Genomic DNA, 26,543 nt, shown 5'->3' with positions numbered 1-26,543 from the left:
GCCCTTGTGTCCAACTTGTCCATGCCAACCAACATCCCCATCAAAGCTCATCCAACCTGCCTGCAGTTGCCCTATATGCCTCTAAACCTTTCCTTTACATGTACCTGCCTCAACTACTTTCTCTGGCAGCTTGTTCCATATACCTACCACACTCAATTGCCCCTCAGTTTCCTATTAAATCTTTCCCCTCTCACCTTAAACCCATGTCCTCTGGTTCTTGATTCCCCTACTCTGAGTAAAAGACTCCTATCTATCCCCTCATATCTTATGCACCTCTATAAGATCACCCCTCTGCTCCAAGGAATAAGGTCCTAGCCTGTCCAACCTCTCCCTAAAGTTCAGGAAGTGTTCCAGTTGACACAGCAGTGGATACAATCAAACTAAGAATGCAGGTTTCTACAATGCATTTGAGCAGCATCAAGAATGTGAATCACATTGGGAACAATACAGAAATAAAGACAATCGGTGAGAACTCTCTACGGATCAAAGTGTTAGCACAGTTCACTGCAAATTCCAGTGCTTTAACTACATTAATCCAGTTCGATGCACTTACCAATCCAACCATATTTTTTACAGCCTTCAAAGAGGGAGTCAGGAGAAAGAAAAACAAGCTTTAGATTCATGCATAGGTGATATTCAAGTTGCAGTAAATTGAAACAGCAAGTTGTCAAATAGCAAAGCTTAAACAAATATACACACAAGCAGGAGGAGATCGACACAACACTGTTAACTTGCATTAAACACATATCTGTTTAATTAGTTTAATTGAGAGTGATGATGGCAGCTGCAATTGAGAAATATTATGTGAAGCAGATGGTTCAGATTTTGAGGACGAGTCGTTCAATTGGTTTTAATATTTTAGAGTTGTTTAGTTTAGTTTAGTTTAGAGATACAGCGCGAAAACAGGCCCTTCGGCCTACCGAGTCTGCACCGGCCAACGATCCCCGCACATTAACACTATCCTACGCATACTAGGGACAATTTACACTTATACCAAGCCAATTAACCTACAAACCTATTGTGTCAGCAGGCCTGTTCTGTTGCTGCAAGTACGAATTTCACTGTTCAGTTGTGATACAACAATCAAACATTCTTGACTCACTCTTGACAAAAGGATGACAGGAAATGGTGGAAGCAAGTCCCAAAAACCTAAACCTGGCTGAAGGACAGGCGCAAGCGGTCTCAATCATCACTGGGCGATTCCACTAATTTACTGCACCAGTTCCACACAGCAGCAGCTTTGCACAGGTTAGCTCATTAAAAGAACATCTGGAAATTGTGCTGTTGGATATCAGCCCGCGATCATTTATCACATTTGTCTTTAAATCCTTTGTCCACTAATTTAACGGGGGACATTAATCTGTTAAAATATCACAAAGGAATTTGATATAAACATATTGCATTTAATATTATTGAACAGCACAAGTTCAAAATATTCATTCTCACACCCAATTTGCCAATTTGCCAATATTTAATTTATTTTTGAATTTTGAATGAGTCTCTGCAAGTCCTTGTTTCCCTTCTGGTCATTTTTCATTGCATTCACTATTCCGCCTTTTTGAGATAAGTGACAGGAATGAAGCCTCTCCCTGTCTCTGGATCTGCAGTGGTCAGTTGGCTTGGTGAGATCAAACATTACTGTGCGACTCAACATTTGATCAGCCAGTTATACCGGTGATCTTTTCACCAGCAAATCAAGGAATGGTTGTAATCTAAGTTTATATTCCAATGGTTCTATAATCTACATAATCCCCGGAGCGACATTGTCTTTCTACACTTTCCAAACAATAATATATAAAGTGTCATACACAAATAGTTGGAGTAACTCAGTGGGACAGGCAGCATCTCTGGAGAGAAGGAATGGGTGACGTTTCGGGTCGATGTCACCCATTCTTCAGATGTCACCCATTCCTTCTCTCCAGAGATGCTACCTGGCCCGCTGAGTTACTCCAGCATTTTGTGTCTATCTTTGATTTAAACCAGCATCTGCAGTTCTTTCCTACATATATATATATATATAAAGTGTTTGCAGTTCACTGATGCAATTCAGAATTGACAACAATAAAAGAATTGTATGATTAATTTTAGTGTTGGAGATGTGACAAAGTGGGAGCTGTGGAAGCGAAAGGGTCAATTTAGTTTAGTTTAGTTTAGAGATACAGCGCAGAAACATGCCCTTCGGCCCACCGAGTCTCTGCTGACCAGCGATCCCCGCACACTCACGCTATCCTGCACACGAGAGACAATTTACATTTATACCAAGCCAATTAACCTACAAACCTGTACGTCTTTGGAGTTTGGGAGGAAGCCGGAGATCCTGGAGAAAACCCACCCAGGTCACGGGGAGAACGTACAAACTCCGTACAGACAAGCACCCGTCGTTAGGATCGAACCCTGGTCTCTGGAGCTGTACCGCTGCACCAACGTGCCGCCCCTTTGGGCTTCATTTTTGCACTAGTATTGGGGTTATGAATTCACTCACGCTGCCGCTGCACCACCGAAAGCATGCGCCTTTCAGCATGAATATCAAGCCGGACACTCGAGCGAGGGTCACTAAGAATAAAGGTATTCTTAGATCAGATGAACGTGTAGCACCGAGTCTGGTGTGAGCGGATGTCTCTGAGAGGTGGTGCAGAGGGAACGGCACCAGGATCAGGCATTGCTGCGTCTACATTGTGTGACAACAGGATTTATAAACCCAACGTTGGCCGACTCGGGGCTCTTTGATTTGAGTGTCACCAGAGCTGCGTACACCACCACCATCAGTGCAATAAGCAGCGTCGCACATCCACCACTGTTCCACAAATCTTGTCTAACCGTTGAAGCTTTGAGAATGAGCATTTATTGAACCTACACTTTGTTGTGAAGCAACTTAAGCAATGCTGTTGATTTGCTATGGTTAACCCTTCAGGAATCTCCCTGCAGCAGATAACGTTTACAAGGTTTCCCATTTCTGTGAGAAAACAAAGCTGATGATGAGTGTAGGAATTCTTTACGGGCTGGGGACCGTTTGAAGGGAATGTTCGCTGCAGCCGACTTCTTCATGGGCAGGTGCCACCTCAACGGTCTTATTCAAAACTGCTGCCCTTCGAGACTGTTCCATCTCCAACTTCCTCTTCCCACCCACCAAAGGCCGTGCCATTCCCTAACCTCCCCTCGGCTTCTGCAGAGAGTGTCGACCCACTGCTGTTGGTGTGGGCGACCAAGCCAGAGCCTGGCACTCCCTCCTTCAACGTTTGCAGACCTGAGTTTTTTCTCCGATCCTAGGAAGGATTGCCACACCCTCTGGGCCACCGTAGCCCGATCAATTGACATCACAAATTTCTCCTCTGATTAAGACGCAAAAGCAGAATTTGAGGAATGCCTGCTGTTGACAGCCAGTTAGAAACATTGGCTCTCGACCAACCGCTCCGCTCCGCTCCGCTCCTGAGGTTCTGTGGCAGACAAGATGGTTACTCAGCTTCCAGCTTCTTCACGGTCGGGTTGAGAATACAAAGTGTCCAATGGTGCTCCTCACTTTCAGAAGCCTGTCACTAGGCCCACATCCTTGCAGAGGCAATATTTCACAGTCCTCCAAAAAGGGGCAATGTCACTCACCCATTTAGTTTTAGTTTAGCTTAGAGATACACAGCATGGAAACAGGCCATCCAGCCCACACCGCCCAACAATTACCCCATACACTAGTTCTATCCTACACACAAGGAACAATTTACCGAACCCAATTAACCTACAAACCTGTACCTCTTTGGTATGTGGGAGGAAACCGGAGCAACTGGAGAAATCCCACGTGGTCACAGAGAGAACGTACAAACTCTGTACAGACAGCACCCGGGTTCAGGATCATACCCGTGCCTCTGGTGCTGTAAGGCAGGGTTCACAGTTTAAGAATAAGGGGCAGGCCATTTAGGACTGAGATGAGGAAAAACGTTTTCACCCAGAGAGTTGTGAATCTGTGGAACTCTCTGCCACAGAAGGCAATGGAGGCCAATTCACTGGATGTTTTTAAGAGAGAGTTAGATTTAGCTCTTAGGGCTAATGGAATCAGGGGATATGGGGAGAAAGCAGGAACGGGGTACTGATTTTGGATGATCAGCCGTGATCATATTGACTGGCGGTGGTGGCTCGAAGGGCCGAATGGCCTACTCCTGCACCTATTTTCTATGTTTCTAAGGCAGCAACTCTACCGCTGTGCAACACTGTTCCGCCTCTGTGCGACTTCATTTCTTGAAAATGAAGCTGTGTTTTCCTGTTTTGTGGGAGAGCTGTCTTGAAACTGATCGTTTCGCTGAACACCTCCGCTCAGTCCGCCTAAACCTACCTGATCTCCCGGTTGCCAAACACTTTAACTCCCCCTCCCATTCCCACACTGACCTTTCTGTCCTGGGCCTCCTTCATTGTCAGAGTCTGTGGAATTCTCTGCCTCAGACGGCAGTGGAGGCCAATTCTCTGAATACATTCAAGAGAGAGCTAGATAGAGCTCTTAAGGATAGCGGAGTCAGGGGGTATGGGGAGAAAGCAGGAACGGGGTACTGATTGAGAATGATCAGCCATGATCACATTGAATGGCGGTGCTGGCTCGAAGGGCCGAATGGCCTACTCCTGCACCTATTGTCTATTGTCTATAACAACACCTCATATTTTGCTTGGGTAGCTTACACCCCAGCGGTATGAACATTGACTTCTCTAACTTCAAGTAGCCCTTGCTTTCCCTCTCTCTCCATCCCCTCCCCCCTCCCAGTTCTCCCACCAGTTTTAATGTCTCCGGCAGCATTTTATCTCTGTCCCGCCCACTCCCCTGACATCAGTCTGAGGAAGGGTCTCGACCCGAAACGTCACCCATCCCTTCTCACCAGAGATGCTGCCTGTCCCGCTGAGTTACTCCAGCATTTTGTGTCTATCTTCGATTTAAACCAGGTTCTGCCGTTCTTTCCTACACACTGAAAATGTACGGTATGTTCTCTCCCTAACACTCATCCGAAGCACGCATCACTTTGGCTGCCGTGCCTCACTCACACTGGACCAGTGACGTTACATCTATATCGCTGTCGTCCACATTTACCAGGAGTATTGCAAATGGACTTTGCCAGACAATAATAGCTCTTTGGAGGGAAATGTTGCTTTACTTAAATTGGTTATGGTTATATATACTGTGCTTTTCCCACTTCGCAAATTAAAGGAAATAATTAGAATTCATTAAAAACTAAGTTCAGTTAAAACTCAAGTTTTTTTTAAATTTGGATACCATTTTCTTTTTCTTTGTTTGGTTGTGAAATTTGGTGCAAGTTTAGAGTAAATGAAGGATGTAATTTTCACGGCAAAGCGGCTAGATTTTTGAGCTGGATCTGAGCATTCGCAGATCAGGGGTTATGCATCATTAAACAGGACTGCTCATTACAGTGATGGATTCAACAGTTTACTTGCTTAGCGATTCCAGTGAAGCAGTCCTCTCTGCTCATCTCGCAATGTTACATTGTTCGTAGGTCAGACTCTCTGGCATTTTGCCATCAGCTCATGTGACTGCTTCTCGTTAGCCTTTGTGCTAGTCATTTTTAAAAATTCACATTTTATTACGCTTTGATTTTTCCAGCGCATTATAGACAATAGACAATAGGTGCAGGAGGAGGCCATTCGACCCTTCGAGCCAGCACCGCCATTCAATGTGATCATGGCTGATCATTCTCAATCAATACCCCGTTCCTGCCTTCTCCCCATACCCCCTGACTCCGCTATCCTTAAGAGCTCTATCTAGCTCTCTCTTGAATACATTCAGAGAATTGGCCTCCACTGCATTCTGAGGCAGAGAATTCCACAGATTCACAACTCTGACTGAAAAAGTTTTTCCTCATCTCCGTTCTAAACGGCCTACCCCTTATTCTTAAACTGTGGCCCATTGTTCTGGACTCCCCCAACATTGGGAACATGTTTCCTGCCTCTAACGTGTCCAACCCCTTAATAATCTTATACGTTTCGATAAGATCCTTAATAATCATATACGTTTCGATAAGCATTGCACCGTCCTTTGGTCGGAAAGAACCATGAGTTTGGAGCTGCTCAGAGTCCTGTCGTATTGCAAGTGCTCCATCTCTGCTGCAGGCTTTGTTTATGCCATCGTGACCTTCTCATTACTCGCAAGGCCAGTGACGATGGAACTGAGGCTGGTGACACAAACTCTCCCCTTCCTTCGGTGAGAATCAAGTGCCAACTCGGAGATTGTACCTAGGAAGGGTGCAGGGGAGACTCACCAGGATGCTATTTGCAGAGCTGGAGTTATAGGGTCATTTAAGTTCATAAGTGATAGGAGCAGAATTAGGCCATTCGACCCATCAATCATGGCTGATCTATCTTCATTTTCCTGCCTTCACCCCATAACCTCTGACACCCGTACTAATCAATAATCTATCTATCTCTGCCTAAAAAAATATCCATTGACGTGGTCTCCACAGCCTTCTGTGGCAATGAATTCCACAAATTCACCACCCTCTGACTAAAGAAATTCCTCCTCATCTCCTTCCTAAAGGAACGTCCTTTAATTCTGAGGCTCTGAGACCTCTGGTCCTAGACTTTCCCACTAGTGGAAACATCCTCCCCATTGGAGCTTGTGTGGGCAGGTGAGTTATAGAGAGAAGTTGGATAGGCTGGGCCCTTTTTCTTTGGAGCATTAGAGGCCGAGGGATGACCTTATTGAGATGTACAAGGTCACGAGGGGCATGGATAAAGTGAATGCTCATAGTCTTTTTCCCAGAGTAGAGGATTCTAAAACTAGAGGGCATAAGTTTATCCATTATCACCTTAAGTTTAAGGTGAGAGGAGATATTTAAGAGGGACCTCATGGGTAACTGTTTCATTCACAGGGTAGTTATCACATTTAAGGATGAGAGGGGATCTTATAGAAACATGTAATTTTATTAAGGGATTGGACAGGCTAGATGCAGGAAAGACTTTCCCGATGTTGGGGGAGTCCAGAACTCGAGGTCACTGTTTAAGAATAAGCACTGGGATGAGGAAAAACTTTTTCACCCAGTGAGTTGTGAATCTGTGGAATTCCTAGCGACAGAAGGCAGTGGAGGCCAATTCACTGGATGTATTCAAGGGAGAGTTGGATGTAGCTTTTAAGGCCAACGGAATCAAGGGATATGGGGAGAAAACATGAACGAGGTATTGATTCTGAATGATCAGCCATGACTTGGAGGGCCGAATGGCCTACTCCTGCACCTATTTTTCATGTATCTAGTTCATATCCGGATGAGCTATCAGGGAACACTGTAGAAGCGGATACTATTATGACTATTAAAATACAGATATATGGATTCGAAAGATTTAGAGGGCTATGGGCCAAATGGGATTGGCCCAGTATGCCATTTTGGTTGGCATGGACAAGGTGGGCCTCTGACTCTATTGGTCTCCAAGGTAGGTTAGCATTCTGCAGTCTAATATCAGAACTAAAAGGCTGCTCATCTGCCTTTGAACCTTTACAATTTCCCAACAAATGTTTTATCCAAGGACAATCTTGAGTAAAATATTCTGAGAACAAAAACAAATCAAACGGTAAGTTATTTCAGTCCCGATTTAAAAATCTTCAATAAATTATATCGCCTATTTAATTAGGAGGTAATAACTTTAATCGACATTACGGGCTGAAATTTGATGCATTTTTCCGTGGCCTGGAGGACTAAAATGACTTGAGGTGGCAAGGGAGCATCGTAAACCACTTTCACTGGTTTCATGGGTGGCATGGTGGTGCAGCAGTAGAGCTGCTGCCTTACAGCACTGGGTTTGATCACGACTACGGGTGCTGCCTGTACGGAGTTTGTACGTTCTCCTTGTGACCGCGTGGGTTTTCTCCGAGATCTTCGGTTTCCTCCCACACTCCGAAGACGTACAGCTTTGTAGGTTGATTGGCTTGGCGTAAATGTAAATTGTCCCGAGTGTGTGTAGGGTAGTGTTAATGTGTGGAGATCGCTGGTCGGTGTGGACTCAGTGGGCCGAAGGGCCTGTTTCCGCACTGTATCTCTAAACTAAACAAAACTAAACTGAACACTGGTGAAGAATGAACGCAGAGAAGACCAAATCTGTACTCACCCGATTAATAAGTTGTTCTCCTGTCTCTGAGGCCGAGATAAGTTTGCAGAGGGCCTGGAGAGCAGCGTGGGGTAACCCTTTAACACAAGAAGCAATGTCACAAGGAGTACAGCAGGCACCGTCATACATACGTATCAGTGATATGCATGGAATTATCATCGAGGCACACAATGCACAGACACATGCACCAAGTTATACAACCTGACAGTAATATTCAAACCTTCCTCGTGCAAGTATTTTAAGCACCTCATGCTGCATATGCCACATTATTTAATGTCATATTTATTTGCAACGTGCAGGGGAAAATATACCATCTAAGAATAAAAATAACTGAGCCACAATGTCTTCAGGCTATTCATTGACTTTCCCTCAAACAAAACCAGGATTTTGATCTCCAGTCTGAGTAGCAATTAACCTTCAAATGAACTCACTCTATGTAAAATTAATATTAATTAGACATCATAGCCTTAAAGGTGCACATGCCCACACTTTAGTCGCAGAATATGCATTGAGATTTTCCTGTAACAATATTCCTATTGTTAAAAACGCTCGTCATTGTGTAAGCACAACTAGCACAAGAGGAGGTATGAAGATGGGTCATTGACAGAGAAACAAGGTGCAGGAGTAGGCCATTCGGCCCTTCGAGCCAGCATCGCCATTCAATATGATCATGGCTGATCATCGAAAATCAGTACCCCGTTCCTGCTTTCTCCCCATATCCCTTGATTCCGTTAGCCCAAAGAGCTATATCTAACTCTCTCTTGAATATATCCAGTATCTAACTCTCTCTTGAATACATCCAGTCTCAACCTAAAACGTCACCTATTCCTTTTCTCCAGAGATACTGTCTGACCCGCTGACTTACTCCAGCTTCTTATGTCTATCTTAGCACAAGAGGTCAACTTATATAACTTTTATCTGTACATATATCCACAGCCATTGCAGACAGTGGAGTGTTGACATCTGGAAGAATGTATCAAGATTGGCTGCGGAGAGGCTGGTAAGCACTCATGGGCCAGTGGACTTGGGAAGAATTGTGTGGGAGAGAGAAGATGTTACACCAGCTTTGGAGAGCAGGATTGAGAAAATGATGGAGGGGAAATAAAACATGAAACAATACAGCACAGGAATGTCTTCAGGAATGCCCACAATGTCTGTGCCCAACATGATGCCAAGACCAACTTTTATCTGCCTGCACATAACCCATATCTCTCCATTCCCTGCATATCCATGTACCTTATCCAAAAGTCTCTCAAATGCCACTATCATATCTAAATGTGTAAGCAGGAGAGTTTGGGGGCTTGCTGGGCAGGTTGTGGTATCCAAATCTTTCAGAAGATTTTTGAGTTTTCAGAATACCTTCAGAAGCCACGTGGATAAGACAGGTTTGGAATGATATGGGCCAAAGGCAGGCAGGTGGGACTAGTGTAGCTGGGACGTGTTGGCGGGTGTGGGCAAGTGTGGGCCGGAGGGCCTGTTTCCACGCTGTATGATCTATCTATGACTCCAAGACATTGTTTGGGAAGAGTGAGGAACAGATCCCACGAGTTGTTGGGTGGTATGGATGGACATCCGTGTTTGGGAGTGTGGTGCTGGGCCTGGCAGCAATGGGGGTAAGATTCTGGTCACCGATAGACCTGACAACGTCTTGGAACATTCCGGAGGGAATGTACGGCACCTGTGACATCACGATAGATGCCGCTTCAGGTGTCTGGATCCAAATCTCTCCATCCCTTCTCTTTCTTTAACTCGCTCCTTAAAACCTACCTCTTCACCCAAGCTTAATGCTAGGCGTCAATTATTGGCTAATTGTTCGATAAATTTCAGCCAAGATCATACTTTTCAGAGACTTGAAAGTGGCAAGATGGCGCCAGAACATGGCGACTCTGCGTACTGTCCCATAAAAGGACCTATTTACAATAATTTCACTCTTTTACTAGTGTATGATTGTACTCATGTATTGTATTATTCAACCGGATAGCAAGCAGAAGAAGCTTTCCACTGTATCTCATTGCACGTAACAATAATATACTAAACAATATTAAATATTTTGGAGCTTTCTACTGCTACTGTAAAGATTAAAGTTGTTGCGTTAAGGTAGGGCTTGGTGTAAGCAATAAGGCATAGATAGTCACACAATGCTGGAGTAACTCAGCGGGACAGGCAGCATCGCTGGAGAGAAGGAATGGGTGACGTTTTGGGTCGAGACCCTTCTTAGGCAGAGGTCACAGCATAGCTGATGCTCTGAGAGTTCACTGCAATGTGGCGCAATAATAATTAGCTGTCTCTGTCAGCTGGACCATTGAACATGTGGAAGTCGAGAGTGGTATTGAGCATGGGAGCAGCAAAAGAACAATAAAATCTGGAGAATGTGCGTGTGAAGTTCATGTTGCTGTGGGAATAGTTTCTGGAAAGTTCCATGAAAACTGTGCTGGCAGCCTGGAGACAGCTTCTAAGATGTGCATTGACATGCCCTTCATAAGTTCATAAGTGATAGGAGCAGAATTAGGACACCCAGCCCATCAAGTCTACCCTGCCACTCAATCATGGCTGATTTACCTCTCCCTCTCAACCCCATTCTCCTGCCTTCTCCCCTTAAACCCTGACACCCGCACTAATCAAAACTCTATCTATCTCTGCCTAAAAATATCCATTGACGGCCTCCACAGCCTTCTGTGGCAATGAATTCCTCAGATTCGCCACCTTCCGACTAAAGAAATTCCTCCTCATCTCCTCCTCAACTTTGTAAATCATCATATCATATCATATCATATCATATCATATATCTACAGCCGGAAACAGGCCTTTTCGGCCCTCCAAGTCCGTGCCGCCCAGCGATCCCCGTACATTAACACTATCCTACACCCACTAGGGACAATTTTTACATTTACCCAGCCAATTAACCTACATACCTGTACATCTTTGGAGTGTGGGAGGAAACCGAAGATCTCGGAGAAAACCCACGCAGGTCACGGGGAGAACGTACAAACTCCTTACAGTGCAGCACCCGTAGTCAGGATCGAACCTGAGTCTCCGGCGCTGCATTCGCTGTAAAGCAGCAACTCTACCGCTGCGCTACCGTGCCGTGCCCTTTATGGGTGACTATTACATACCTTGGCAAGGCATGCAAGCATAGAGTTTCACTGCGACTTGTCACATGTGCCAATAACATTTTTTTTTCCATTCATTCCTAATCATCTCCACCTCTTCGATGCTATGAGATATTGTTGAGGGCCCAAGGCTGTTGGCATGGTGGGCCATGGAGTGAGCGTGTTTTGGGTGACCAAGGATATGAGGGGTTAAAGTGTTCTATGATTTGCCAGTGGTTAGGGAGGCGGAAGACGGGATGGTTGGGAGATCTGAAGAAACTAAAGGATCTGGATCGTTGGAAAAGAGGTAGGAATTCCATGGGCTGAGACCAGAGCGGAGGTCCCTGGGAATCTGGGACCAGTAGATGATGATCAGGAGATGTGAGGATACTCCAATGGAGCGATCCATTCAGACATCCAGCCAAGCGAGAAGGGAGGAAAGGACTGGGAGGGGGGGGGGGGGGGGTCTGAGGGGAAAGGTTGTAGAGGTGGAGGTTTACATAACAGGATGGGAGGTTGATTGAAGACAGCAGTGGCATGGGAGGAGCACGTAAACACAGGCCGTCCAATAAATGGGGCAAAAAATAAAAGTGGGTTAGAGATTTTAAACACATTAAAATGGCAGCAGGGGACCCAAGCCCATTTCCCTTGGGGTGACAGAGAGGCAATTTTCAAAAAATTTTAAGAAGGAACTGCAGATGCTAGTTTGTACTGCTGTGCGGGGTGCATTTGTTTTTACACAGAGGGTGGTTGGTGCCTGGAACGTGCTGCCAGGGGTGGAGGTGGATGCAGATACGTTGGTGGCAGTTAAAAAGCTTTTGGATAGGCACGTGAATATGTAGGGAGTGGAGGGATGTTGGTTCGGTGCAGACAGATAAGTGATGGTGTTGGTATCGCTGCTCCATCGAGAGTGTGCTGGTATACTGTATAACCACATGGTGTGCCAGCTGCTCAGAAAAGGACAGGAAGGCCCTTCAGAGGGTCATCACGATGGCACAGAAGATCATCGGCTGCTCACTGCCCTCCCTGGAGCACCTGTTCAGCCTACGCTGCCTCAGTAGAGCAGGCAAAATAATAAAAGACCCATCCCACCCCGGCCACCGTCTGTTTGTTCTTCTGCCCTCTGGTCGACGTTTCAGGTCGATCAAATCCCGAACAAACAGACTCAAGAACAGTTTTTACCCCAGGGCCATACGAGAACTGAACACTACTTTCTGCACTACGTCACCCTGTTAAAACTTTTGTATTTAATACATTTGTATTTATTTGTTTTGCATTTATTGCATATATGTTTTACTTTTCGTGTTACGCACTGTCAGGATTGCTATTTTTAAATTTCGTTGTACCTGTTGCAACGACAATAAAGGAATTCTAATTCTAATTCTAATTCTAATTATGTTGGGCACAGACATTGTGGGCCAAAGGGCCTGTTCCTGTGCTGTACTGTTCCATGTTCAATGTTCCATGATTGTTATCTGCAGTGACCACCCCAACACTGGTCAGTTAAGGACTGTTCCTTCGCCTCTTGTTTGAGCATCCTTGTGTTAAAGCCTGGGTTTGCAGTCCAGCTCCCCACAGTGGTGGAACGGTGGTGCTGGGCATGTATGGCAGACCCATTAATGTCACTGCTACCGATCCATAGATACGGCAGCCAGGGATTTGGACTGGACATAAAGCACTTGCGTACCGGTGGGTATTGGGGGTAGGGTACTGACATGGATAGAAAATTGGTTGACAGACAGAAAGCAAAGAGTGGGGATAAATGGGTCCCTTTCGGAATGGCAGGCAGTGACCAGTGGGGTACCGCAAGGTTCGGTGCTGGGACCCCAGCTATTTACGATATACATTAATGACTTAGACGAAGGGATTAAAAGTACCATTAGCAAATTTGCAGATGATACTAAGTTGGGGGGTAGTGTGAATTGTGAGGAAGATGCAATAAGGCTGCAGGGTGACTTGGACAGGTTGTGTGAGTGGGCGGATACATGGCAGATGCAGTTTAATGTAGATAAGTGTGAGGTTATTCACTTTGGAAGTAAGAATAGAAAGGCAGATTATTATCTGAATGGTGTCAAGTTAGGAGGAGGGGGAGTTCAACGAGATCTGGGTGTCCTAGTGCATCAGTCAATGAAAGGAAGCATGCAGGTTCAGCAGGCAGTGAAGAAAGCCAATGGAATGTTGGCCTTCGTAACAAGAGGAGTTGAGTATAGGAGCAAAGAGGTCCTTCTACAGTTGTACCGGGCCCTGGTGAGACCGCACCTGGAGTACTGTGTGCAGTTTTGGTCTCCAAATTTGAGGAAGGATATTCTTGCTATGGAGGGCGTGCAGCGAAGGTTCACTAGGTTAATTCCCGGAATGGCGGGACTGTCGTATGTTGAAAGGCTGGAGCGATTGGGCTTGTATACACTGGAATTTAGAAGGATGAGGGGGGATCTTATTGAAACATATAAGATAATTAGGGGATTGGACACATTAGAGGCAGATAACATGTTCCCAATGTTGGGGGAGTCCAGAACAAGGGGCCACAGTTTGAGAATAAGGGGTAGGCCATTTAGAACGGAGATGAGGAAGAACTTTTTCAGTCAGAGGGTGGTGAAGGTGTGGAATTCTCTGCCTCAGAAGGCAGTGGAGGCCAGTTCGTTGGATGCTTTCAAGAGAGAGCTGGATAGAGCTCTTAAGGATAGCGGAGTGAGGGGGTATGGGGAGAAGGCAGGAACGGGGTACTGATTGAGAGTGATCAGCCATGATCGCATTGAATGGCGGTGCTGGCTCGAAGGGCTGAATGGCCTACTCCTGCACCTATTGTCTATTGTCTATTGTCTATTCCGTGAACGATTCTGCTTTTCCACTCAATGGCATGGAGCCCAAAAGGCAATGGCAACAAAACGAAACTTGCCGACCAGTGAGGTTAAGCATGCAGCGGAACAATGTTTGAAAGGAGGGTGTTATACTTTCACCAAAGACAACATGACAGCAGGTAGAAAATTAGGGAGAAGAGCAAAGTATGTACGAGTATGCCGCTGAAACCAAGTGACACTGTAAGCTGCACCATACATCTAAAGATGGCGCACTGCAGGAGCACTGGAATACAGAATCAGTGACAAATTACAGCGTAAGGAAACACACCATCACATACATTAACACGGTGACACGGCAAAACAGCACATAAAACAACTCCCAGAAATGTGGCAAAAATAAAAAAGCAGCATACAGAAATAATAATATATAAGCTTGAAAGGAAAAATAAACAATAACCTTAGACACAGAGCAACACGTACATAAAGATGTACAAAAACAGAGTGCTTGCTTTTATCATTCATCTTTTTGTTACATCAGCTTGCTTCCGCGGTCCCTCGGGTGGGTGTATGAGATACCTCAGTCTCTCACAGTCTTATTTGGCTGCAAGAGTGATAGTTCGATCTCCAGACTATTCAATAACTGTCAGACCCACTCTGCTGGCAAGACACAGCGGGCAGAAGGAACAGTTCCAACATAAAATCTTATTTCGCTAGCTAATCTTTTTTTGGGGGGGGATTTTGGGCATAAAAGGGGCCAAAGAAGAAAATGTATTTCAAAGTCCCACGCACATACATTGCGGGGTTTTACAGATGTCCTCCGAAAGTCATTAATAATGAAGGGTTCTGTGTTATTGACTGAGATCCCGGCACACATCTCATTATTACCTACACTGTGACCTCCAAGGAATCCTCCACTGATGTAAATTTTAAGCTGCACGTTGTGTTTTCAAACTAAAGCACATTTTGAAAGCAATGAGAGGTAGGGCCTGTCAGCAATGTCGCAGAACACGACAGCCTGACGCATTTATAAATGTTTCATGCCACAGGCAGCATAATAACCAGCAACCATCGCAAAGGTTGGGATTTATTTTAACATATTTATAATTACAATGAAGTAATTCCTTCACACAGTGCTCGTCGCGAAAGGCTCTGTACCAGATCAGGCACAAATGCAATGCCGTCCCACAGCGAGACCCCGTCCTTTTGTGCTACCTGCTGTTCCTCAATTAAGGCCCCTCCGCAAAACCTAACGATGCGGCCGTAAGATCACATCCAGACACAGTAACGCAAACATCAAAGTTGCCTCCACGTCTGCAGAGTTTGGCACAGTAATGAGAGTTTGACGTGGCACCTCAACGTCAGCGACTAACATTGTAGTCCATAAGCCCCTGTGATGGGCCAGCTTAGCAAACTGGTGCAGAGCTTAAGGTATAAATGCTTGGAGGGCCTCAGCTTTGATCATGGGTCTTTACTAAGTTAACCTGATTTTTCCAAGGATCTAAGCTTAACAATTTATCCAAGCACTTGGTGAAGGAAAAGATCATCCTCTTGCTGGGACCGAGAGCTGAGGTGCAGGTCAGGCCACATTTGGAGTACGGAGAGCAAAATTGGACCCGCATATCTGAAGAAGGATGTGCTGGCTGTGAAGAGGTGCAGGGGAGGTTTACAAGAATGATTCCAGGAATGAGTGGGTTAGCAATATGATGAGAGTTTGATGGCACTGGGCCTGTACTCGCTGGAGTTTAGAAGGTTGAGGGGGGACCTCATTGAAATTCACAGAATAATGAAAGGCATAGATCGAGTGGATGTGGGAAGGTTGTTTCCACTGGTGGGAGAATCTAGGACCAGAGGTCATAGCCTCTGAATTAAAGGGCGCACTTTTAGAAAGGAGGCGAGGAGGAATTTATTTTGTCAGAGGGTAGTTAATCTGTGCAACTCATTGGCACAGATGGCTGTGGAGGCCAAGTCAGTGGATATTTTTAAGGCAGAGAGAGACAAATTCTTGATTAGAACAGGTGTCAAGGGTTATGGGGAGAAAGCAGGAAATTGGGATTGGGAGGTAGAGATTTTTGGCGAATGGCGGAGTAGACTCGATGGGCCGAATGGCCTAAATCTACTGCTATAACTTGTGACCTAGCTGGGAACAGCTGAGAGACGGGCACATGAGGATTACATCTGGTGACAACGGCTCCACCCAGAGACATCACTGATTGGCCCCGTGCCCACGGACACCTCCTTGGAGCAGGTCCCGTTGGAGCCCGTGGAGTGGCACCTCATCACGTACACAATGTCAAGTTCACATTCATTGTCCTGTGCATGGTGAGATGCAGCTGCAATGACCATGCTTGCAGCAGCATCACATGCACATGGACTCAGACAACACACACAAACAAGTGTGTAGGAAGGAGCTGCAGATGCTGCTTGACTCCGAAGATAGACACAAATAGACACAAATTGCTGGAGTAACTCAGCGGGTCAAACAGCATCTCTGGAGAAAAGGAATGGGTGGCGTTTCGGGTCAAGAATAAGGGTCTCGACCTGAAATGTCATCCATTCCTTCTCACCACCCAAAAACAAGTTATACATGAAGTACACATAAAATTCTGAAAGAAAACGGGCGGCACGGTGGCGCAGCGGTCGAGTTGCTGCCTTACAGAGCTTGAAGCGCCGGAGACCCGGGTTCGATCCCGACTACGGGTGCTGTCTGTACGGAGTTAGTACGTTCAACCCGTGACTGTGTGGGTTTTTTCCAAGATCTTTGGTTTCCTCCCACACTCCAGAGACGTACAGGTTTGTAGGTAAATTGGTTTGGTATGTTAAAACTGTCCCTAGTGTGTGCAGGGTAGTGTTAATGTGCGGGGATCACTGGTCCTTGTGGACTCGATGAGCCAAAGGGCCTATTTCTGCGCTGTATCTCTAAACTAAACTAAACCAAAAAAGACTGAGCAAAGGATGGAGACATTGGTGCAAAAACATATTTGGAATGTTGAGGTAGGGTTAGGGTTTTATAGGTTGATACAAGAGCCTGATGGTTGTAGGAACATGTGCAGGAAGGAACTGCAGATGCTGGTTATACACCAAAGATAGACACAAAGTGCTGGAGTAACTGAGCGGGACAGGCAGCATCTCTGCTGAGGAATGGGTGTCGAGACCCTTCTTCAGACCAAGGGGACTTGTTAAAAATTGTATTTACGCTACTGACCATATACTCCAAACAAAACGTCTTTTATCTGATGGAATATTTGGAATGAAATGTAATATGTTAGCTGAGAAATGGGATTGTACAAAGTTGGTTTATGCAGTCCTATTTCACCTGGACTGGACGGTGAAGCTGGTTACTCTGGGTTACGTCAGTTTTGAAACGCACAGCTCTGCATAAAACCAACCTTGTGCAATCCCATTTCTCAGATAACATTTCATTCCAAATATTCCATCAGATAAAAGATGTTTCGTTTGGAGTATATAATCAGTAGCATAAACACAATTTTTAACAAGTCCCCTCAGTCTGAAGAAGGTCTTGACCCAAAACATCACCCATTCCTTCTCTCCAGAGATGTTGCCTGTCCCACTGTTACTCCAACATTTTATGTCTATCTTCGGTTGTAGGAATATAGTTGTTCCTGAAAAAAAATGGCGGCACGGTGGCGCAGCGGTAAAGTTGTTGCCTCACAGCGCCAGAGACCCGGGTTCGATCCCGACTATGGGTGCTGTCTGTACAGTTTGTACATTCTCCCCGTGACCGCGTGTGTTTTCTCCGAGATCTTCGGATTCCTCCCACACTCCAATGACTCCAGGTTAATTGGCTTGGCATAAATGTAAATTGTCCCCAGTGTGTGTTGGATAGTGTTAGTGTGCGGGGAGCGCTGGTCGGTGTGGACTCGGTGGGCCACTGTTTCCACACTGTATCTTTAAACCAAAAGGTGGTGCTGCTGAAACAGGGAGGAGGACTAGGTTGAAGGTGGGGAGGGGAAGGCGGTAGTTACCTAGGAGTGCCTGGAGGGTGGTGCTGCACTGCTGGAGCCGATCCCCAGGGTCAGAGACTGGGAAGAAGACGGCCGCAGGGAGCCCGCTGGCGGGAGCATCAAGCCGGAATCCGACGGCCATCAGCAGCGACTGCCAGCCTGGGACGCCGCCCACCTTGTTCTCCACGCTGTGCTGGGACGTGTACATGGAGTTCCGCTGGCCGTTCTGGATCCGCTGCAGGGACTTCTCCACCTGAGAGAACACAACCACAGGGTGCCCTTCACAAACAGGCCCAACCAATACCACTCACAGCCAAGGCTGTGCCAAGCAAACCCCCTGCTTCGGAACAAGCACGTTACATTAAACAACACTATTAAAATGTATCGGTAGGAACTGCAGGTGCTGGTTTAAACCGAAGATAGACACAAAAAGCTGGAGTAACTCAGCGGGACAGGCGGCATCTCTGGAGAGAAGGAATGGGTGTCCATCCCTAACGAGTCTGAAGAAGGGACTCGACACGAAACGTCACCCATTCCTGCTCTTGAGATGCTGCCTGTTCTGCTGAGTTACTCCAGCGTTTTGTGCCTATCTACCATTAAAATGCATCCTGGCCCTGATGGCAATTGCACATGTGGTATTAAAAGATTGCACTTTAATATCACATGGAACAATTTCAATACAAATGTGTTTTTTATTATTTGAAGCTTGGAGACCAACACTCCCTCTGCCAACTAAACAAACTAGATATGAATGGGCGAAGGTGGAACTGGAGTGGACGGACCTAGAGGGAAATGATTTGCTTTGACTACTCAATATGAAAATGCATCAGCAGGTTCCAGGATCAATGAGGAGTTGTTCCTGCTCTGGGTCTGTGGATAATGAGGCCCGTGTGGGAAGCCCAGACTCTTTCACTGACAGCGCACAGTGGCTGGCTGGACAGGTGAATGGGTGTGCCCTTCGCTGTAGTCAGGGTTGATGATCCAACTGCTTCAAGAGTAACAACACCCTACCAACAGGCGGCACAGTGGCGCAGCGGTAGAGTTGCTGCCTTACAGCGCCAGAGACCCCGGTTCGATCCTGGCTATGGGTGCTGTCTGTACGGTGTTTGCACGTTCTCCCCGTGGCCGCGTGCGTTTTCTCCGGGTCCTCCCATGTTCCAAAGACGGAATTGAACTCCGGGGAAAGCAAGGGAACGCTGCATTCAAAGGGGGCCTGTGCGAGTTTGTAGGTTGAATGGTTTCTTTAAACTGTTCCTAGTGTGTGGGATAGAGTTAGAGCACGGGCGAAAGGTTGAAGAGTTGCGCGTTTCTTGCTCCTTGGACAAACTCCACACAGACAACACCACAGCTGAGCATTGAACCTGTGTCACTGGAGGTGTAAAGCAGCAGCACTGGCTACTGTGCCACCACACCGCCCATCAGACTGGCCCCTTTAAATGCAGCGTTCACTTGCTCGCCCTGGAGTTTCATTCTGTCTTTTGCCTTCCCACTTTGGCAAACGTCTGGGTTTCTGTTGCAAAGACGCCAATGTCCTGGGTTAAGGATCACAGACAAGTTTGTTCCACAGTGAACCACATAAAGTGCTGCCTTACATCCGTGGTGAAGCAGTGGCTTGTTCTGTGGACGATATGTGTGGACCTCCTTTATGCTGGCTCAGTTGAGCAGTGCTGTGTGAATTTTGGCTGGGAATTTCCACCTGATGTCCAGTGTAACAAGGGCTACTTTGTGCTGAGTTTTTCACGAAAAGTCATGCTAAACGGTTCCTGCACAGCTTCACAATGTGCAAAGCCCTGCGGCTGTTCCATGTTCATGCCCGTGTCTGAAGCAGAGGTTCAGGGGCCCAAATCAGCACTCAGGAGATTGTTGGAGTTTAAAAGCTATATTTTGGGGCGATGTTTAAAAGCCATTCTTATTGAGCATTGTACTAAATGTAACCAAAGTGCTCTCGGCCTCTTTACAGCTGGGTAGACACAGGGAACTGCAAATGCTGGGTCTGCAAAATATGGCACAAAGTGCTGGAGTAACTCGGCGGGTCAGGCAGCATCTCTGGAGAACGTAAAATGAACAGAACATGAAGAACATGGAAAGGTGACGATTTGGGTCGGGACCCTCAGGCTCGAAGGTCCGTCGGATGGCGGGACAGGGAGGGAGTCGCTGGAGACGTCGGACGCGAGGAGCAAGGGGCAGCACGAGGGTGAACTGAGGTAATGCCTCCAGCGCCTTCAAGATCAGCAGCAGGAGGCGTCCCTGGGATACAAAGATGGGTGAGGAGAGGAGAGCAATGCCAGTTCACGGGAACTGCTTCAGTAGACTGAGCTGAGGGGCCGACCAATCGCTGGACTTTGGAAATGGCGCCAAAACATGGCGGTGCCTGTGTGCGTAATATATGCAAAAAGAGTTTCACTGTGCAGTTGCACAGGTGGCAAATAAAGTACCATTGAAAGAATAGTCCCAACTCAAAACATTGCCAACCCACGTTCTCCAGAGATACTGCCTGAGCCGCTGAGTTACTGCAGCACTTTGTGCCTCTGCGGCTGGGCGTGTTTCAGACTCTGTGCATCCCCCCTGTTCTTTGGCTGAGGTTACTGGGGTGGTTTTCCAAATATGCATCCCGCCGCTCTGCGTGATATGCGAAACATAACAGCAAGAGGCAAGCACGCTGAGAGTGCGACACCATCGCTGCTTCTGGTTCAAGATCTCCCTGGAGATTTAATGATGAAACATTTGATCACTGGCACTCAGAGACGAGATGCTGCTCATTTGCTTTACTCACATGAGGTTCCGTCCTGACACATTTACCCACAATTTGTAATCCTTATTGCAAATGTTGCAGCGTGCACCTCAGTTTTATTATCATAAAGCATTGCATAAAATGCATAACTTAATATTTTATAATGGGAAAAATAACAGGTTAGAAATTGAATAATAATTTTAAAGGATTGAAATGATTTAAAGTATTTTCAAGTAACCATTGCTTTCCCTCTCCCTCTGTCCCTCCCCCACCCTAGTTCTCCGACTAGTTTCACTGTCCTCTTGAATAATTTTTCTGATTGCGTGCGTCATTGTCACCTTCCCCTCAGTTAACAATGAACCAGTCTACATTTCCTTAATCATCGTCTGGTTTGATCTCACAGGAAGGAACTGCAGATGCTGGTTTAAAGCGAAGATAGACACAAAAGGCTAGAGTAACTCAGCCGGACAGGCAGCTTCTCAGGAGAGAAGGAATGGCTGACGTTTCGGGTCGAGACCCTTCTTCAGACTGAACCAGGGAAGAGGGAGATACGGAGATAAGGGAATGTAAGGTGTGGAAATGAGACAAGGGGGATGACGATCAAGGGAAATGTAGAATATATCATTGTTAGCGAGGAGAGGGTAACAACAAAGCAAACGGAGATAAAATGTAAATGAGGACAGTCAGACTCGTCAGAGAACTAGGTAGGGGAGGGATGGAGGGAGAAGGAAGGCAAAGGTACTTGAAGTTAGAGAAGTCAATGTTCATACCGCTGGGGTGTAAGTTGCCCAAGCGAAATATGAGGTGCCGTTCCTCCAATTTGCACTGGGCCTCACTCTGACAATGGAGGAGGCATAGAACAGAAAGGTCAGTGTGGGAATGGGAGGGGGAGTTAAAGTGTTTGGAAACTGGGAGATCAGGTAGGTTTAGGCGGACTGAGCGGAGGTGTTCAGCGAAACAATCGCCGAGCCTGCGTTTAGTCACGCTGATATATAGGAGCCCACACCTGGAGCAGTGGGTACAGTAGATGAGGTTGGGGGAAGTACAAATGAACTTTTTTTCTTTAAAATTTTAAAATTGAAGCTATGTAAGAACTCTATAACCAGTTTGTCATTTATTATTATTTGTACATATGCTTTAAAAAATTTAAAATTAAAAAATAAAATTAAAAAATATATATATTTTTTTATGAATTCTTATTCTTTTATAATGAGTGTATGGCATTGTAACTCATTAAATAATTGTATCGCTTAAAAAAAAAATTTTTTTAAAGAACTTCTGCCTCACCTGAAAAGTCTTTTCATATCTTTCATATCCCTTTCACACGCTTACAAATCTCTTACGTCCCTCTCCCCTGACTCTCAGTCTGAAGAAGGGCCTCGTCCCAAAAGGTCACCCATTCCTTCTCTCCAGAGATGCTGCCTGACCTGCTGAGTTACTCCAGCGATCGACACAAAATGCTGAAAGAACTCAGCGTGACATGCAGCATCAGTGGGTCGTTTAGGGTCGAGACCCTTCTTCAGACTGTCAGGGGAGACGGGGACAAGGGTAAGGTGTAAAGTAAAATGACTGATCAAAGCAGAAGATAGGTACAAGTTGGAGTAACTCAGCGGGACAGGCAACATCTGTGGAGAGAAGAAATGGGTGACGTTTCGGGCAGATGTTGATCAAGGAAATGTAGAATGGTTCATTGTTAGCTGAGGGGAAGGTGATAACAAGGCATACAATCAGCAAAATTAATCAGGAGGACAGTGAAGCTAGTCAGAGAACTAGGGTGGGGGAGGGACGGAGAGTGAGGGAAAGCAAGGGTTACTTGGAATTAGAGAAATCGTTTTGTGTCTATCATTGGCCAAAGTACGCTGCTTTTGAGTCTATCTTCAATGTAAAGCAGCATCTGCAGTTCCTTCCTACACAGCTATTTCTTTTGGCCATTTTTTAAAAGCCTTTCTTATTGAGCATTGTACTAACTGTAACCAGAGTGATCTCAGCCACTTTCCCGCTGGTTAGACACAGGGAACTGCAGATGCTGACCTGCAAAATATGGCACAAAGTGCTGGAGTAACTCAGTGGGTCAGGCCAATTTCAGTTCCATTTTCCCAGGCGACTGTGGAATTCCCCTTTGTAAGTAGGACCTTGCCTTTGCTCAGGTACCCGCGCGCGGTTTGTGACCCTCTCAGCAAGGGCAGTGTTGTCACCGGTCGCCATGCTGCAGTCGCGGGCCCCATCTTGCCCCGCACGCGTGCTCTCCGCTATCGCCCTCCTCACGGGGTAGGGGTGGGGGGGGGGGGGGCCCAAGGTGCCACGTACCAGGTGGAGCAACACCCGCAGCGCGTCTCGAGCACGGTCGGCATGCTGCAGGATCTCAGACAGTGCTTGGCCGATGAGGGACGATGGGCTGTTCAGTTTAACATCATTCCCGATCAGTGTGAAGCCTGCAAGAGAGGAACCGGTGTGAAACAAGTGCACTTCACAAATGACCATCAATACTCATCACCGGATGTATGTAAGTGGGAGCTGGCATTCACGACCAGGCTCGAAGAAGAAACAATCGGAAAATCAGTGCATATGTTGTCACACCATCTATACCTTGAATGACCAGAGGCTCAAACTCAGAATAATTTACATTAACTATGATCCCTGTAATCTGAAAATAAATTGCATCGGTAATTTCCGCATGACAGTGACTATGCTGCAACTCCGATCACCACTTAAAACAGTGAGTGCAATCTTTGCATTAATGCTCGAGCTGTAAGAATCCATGCGCACTGACTGCGGCAGAACACACAGTACTGGAGGGGCTACTGGTGGGTCAGGCACCATCTGTGGAGGGAAAGGACTGACTATGTTTCGGAGTCGGGACTTCATTCCCTCTGCAGATGCTGCCCGACCCACTGGGTTCCTCCGGGACTTTGTCTTTTGCTCAAGATTCCAGCACCTGCAGTTCCTTGTGCTTTCATTCCACAATGTTTAGTCCGGCAGAATGGAGGGAATCTGTGGCAAAACACAAAGAGTTGGAGGAACGCAGCGGGTCAGGCAGCATCTGGGGAGTTAATGTGCAGGAAGGAGCTGCAGATGCTGGTTTACACAGAAGGTAGACAGAAAATGCCGGAGTAACTCAGCGGGACAGGTAGCATCTCTGGAGAGAAGGAATGGGTGACGTTTCGGGTCAAGACTATTCTTCAGTTCGAAGAAGGGTCTCGACACGAAACGTCACCCATTCCTTCTCTCCGGGGAGTCAATGGGCTGGTGATGTTTCGTGTCGGGACCCTTCTTCAGACCGTAATCTCTTGTTACATTCCCTATACAACATGACCTGAGTATAACATTTTTCTGTATAAAGATAACTAGTCTCTTTACATCATGATGGAACGGCAGGTGGGTCAGCCAGATCTCCCCCATCTCACCTCTGAGAGATAACATACTCCCTGCCTGATTGCCGTGCCTGGAGTACAAGCCTTGGCTGGTACAGCAGTACAGTGCGCATGGAGTGCCACACTCTCGCAGACCATGTCTTTTGGATGACTTGTTCAACTGATGGACAGGAGAGGATTGGAGGGATATGGGCCAAATACAGGCAAATGGGACGAGCTGAGAATGGGCATCTTGGTCAGCACGGACGTGTTGGGCTGTACAACAATGTGACTCTAAGCCACTGCCTCCTCTCTCAGATAAGCAAGAACGATAGTTTGCAGGGGCGAGCAAGGGAGCTCTCTCCGGTGTTTGACGCAACTGTTAACATTCAATCAACAGCACCACTACAGATTGTTGAGCCATTATCACAGTACAGTTTTGGAAGAGAGCTCACTGAGCTCAAACTGTTATGTTTTCCACACCAGTGCCCACTCTCGTGTTTAATTGCCTGCCGACCAGTGGGCAATGCCTTCAAGTTGTTAACAGTGCTACGTGAACACAGGGCTTTCTGCAGCTTCTCACAGGGCTACTGAGTTACGATACGATACGATATGATAGAACTTTATTTATCCCAGGGGGGAAATTGATCTGCCAACAGTCATAAAACACAAAATCCACAAAACGTGAAATTAAAGTGACGAGTGGAAAGGATTGGGGATGGGCAGGGGTACTTTGTGGATGGGTGGGGGTATTTTGAAGAAGGAAAGGAGTATTTTGAGTTTGGGCCAGTACTTTGAGACAAGGTGGGGTAATTTGAAGATAAGTGGGGTAGTCTGAGGTTGGCAATGGTACTTTGAGGCTGGTGGGTTTATTTTGAGGCTGGTGCCTGACTCCGCTATCCTTAAGAGCTCTATCTAGCTCTCTCTTGAATGCATTCAGAGGATTGGCCTCCACTGCCTTCTGAGGCAGAGAATTCCACAGATTCACAACTCTCTGACTGAAAAAGTTTTTCCTCATCTCAGTTCTAAATGGCCTACCCCTCATTCTTAAACTGTGTCCTGTTGCTTTTTATTGTTACGACTGTATGGCAAATGAAGTTCCTCGTATGTTGCAAAACATACCTGGCTAATAAAGTATTATTGTGACTGCGATTGTGATTGTGATTGTGGGGTTATTTCGAGGCTGGCCAGGGGATTTTGAGGCTGGTGAAGATATTCCGAGGCTGCTGGGGTTATTTTGAGGAGGGCCCAGGTTGTTTTGAGGATGGGTAAAGGTACTGTGAGGTTGGATGGAGGTATTTTGAGGCTGGCTGGTGAAATAAGCTGTTGGATAATCAAGGCTTCACCAGGACCAGGAGCAAACTTATCATATGGAAGGGCAAAGTGTAAAAATGACAGATCAAAGCAGAGCCCACGAGAGAAGGTGTTGCAGAACTCTCATCGGAGAGAGGAGGAGAACTTCTTCAAAGGAAGAACTTCTTCTGAGGAGATTTCGCAGTGGAGCAGACGAAATGTGTAGGAAGGAACTGCAGGTCCAACACCCTCTCGCTGCTTTGCTTTGATCTGTCGTTTTCACACCTTGCCCTTCCACATCTCTAGTTTCCCTCGCCCCTAACTCTCAGACCCGAAACGTCACCCATTCCTTCTCTCCAGAGATGCTGCCTGTCCCGCTGAGTTACTCCAGCATTTTGTGTCGAACTTCGGTGTAAACCAGCATCTGCAGTTCCTTCCTGCACAGTAATCAGCTGCTGGCTCGTTGTTTGCAATATGAATAAAGGACTTGAAAATAAATGAGTTGATAAGGAGACCAATTTCCTCCAGCACTCTGGCACTCTCAGTTTCCTTTCTCCCATTGCTCCCTGCTGTAATATCTTTGCCATTCCCTGATCCGCTAACAAGATATCAAGATATTGGACAATCAGAATGGGAAGGTATTTTTTATTTCATTTCACCCATTCTTAACAAATTCTGCATTTAATATAATCGCCTCAAATGTAATTGTAGATCTGGGATCAGTCAGCAATGTTTTCATGAAAATCGGTTTAACTTGGACTAGAACAATATTGACACAAACCTGTTGATTTTTGTAGTCTTTTTCGTTCCTTTATGTGTAATTTAGTTTAGTTTAGTTCAGAGATACAGTGCGGAAACAGGCCCTTTGGCCCACCAAGTCCGTGCCGACCAGCGATCCCCACACACTAACGCTATCGTACACACACTAGGGACAATTTAACATTTTTACCGAAGTCAATTAACCTACAAACCTGTACGTCTTTGGGGTGTCGGAGGGAACTGGAGATCCCTACACAGGTCATGGGGAGAATGTACAAACTCCGTACTACAAGCACCCGCGGTCAAGATCAAGCCAGGGTTTCTGGCGCTGTAAGGCAGCAGCTCTACCGCTACACCAATGTGCCGCTCGATTAGAAATTAAAACTGCTGGAAAACTCAACAAAAAAACAAAAATACTGGGTTATTTCACAGTTGAAGTTCTTAGACTTTATATGAGTGTCATCCTCGTCAGAGGTTATGGG

General features: G+C 46.3%; 1 protein-coding gene across 2 annotated transcripts in view; it reads right to left on the bottom strand.

Annotated features, from left to right (window-relative positions):
* ttc28 (tetratricopeptide repeat domain 28) overlaps positions 1–26,543 on the bottom strand; it is a 394,517-nt gene that overhangs the window by 30,802 nt on the left and 337,172 nt on the right. For both annotated transcript variants that reach the window (XM_078421482.1, XM_078421484.1), the window contains exons 16-19: positions 22,967–23,091; positions 17,950–18,181; positions 8,080–8,156; positions 554–577 (exon numbers count right to left, since the gene is read on the bottom strand). In XM_078421482.1, coding sequence (XP_078277608.1) covers positions 554–577; positions 8,080–8,156; positions 17,950–18,181; positions 22,967–23,091 — 458 coding nt within the window. The remainder of the gene's footprint in view (positions 1–553; positions 578–8,079; positions 8,157–17,949; positions 18,182–22,966; positions 23,092–26,543) is intronic.

This window comes from Rhinoraja longicauda, chromosome 25 (genome assembly GCF_053455715.1).
Source record: "Rhinoraja longicauda isolate Sanriku21f chromosome 25, sRhiLon1.1, whole genome shotgun sequence".
Lineage (NCBI taxonomy): Eukaryota > Metazoa > Chordata > Chondrichthyes > Rajiformes > Arhynchobatidae > Rhinoraja > Rhinoraja longicauda.
The sequence above is the reverse complement of the archived record's forward strand: the minus strand, read 5'-3'. Positions and strand labels throughout refer to the sequence as shown.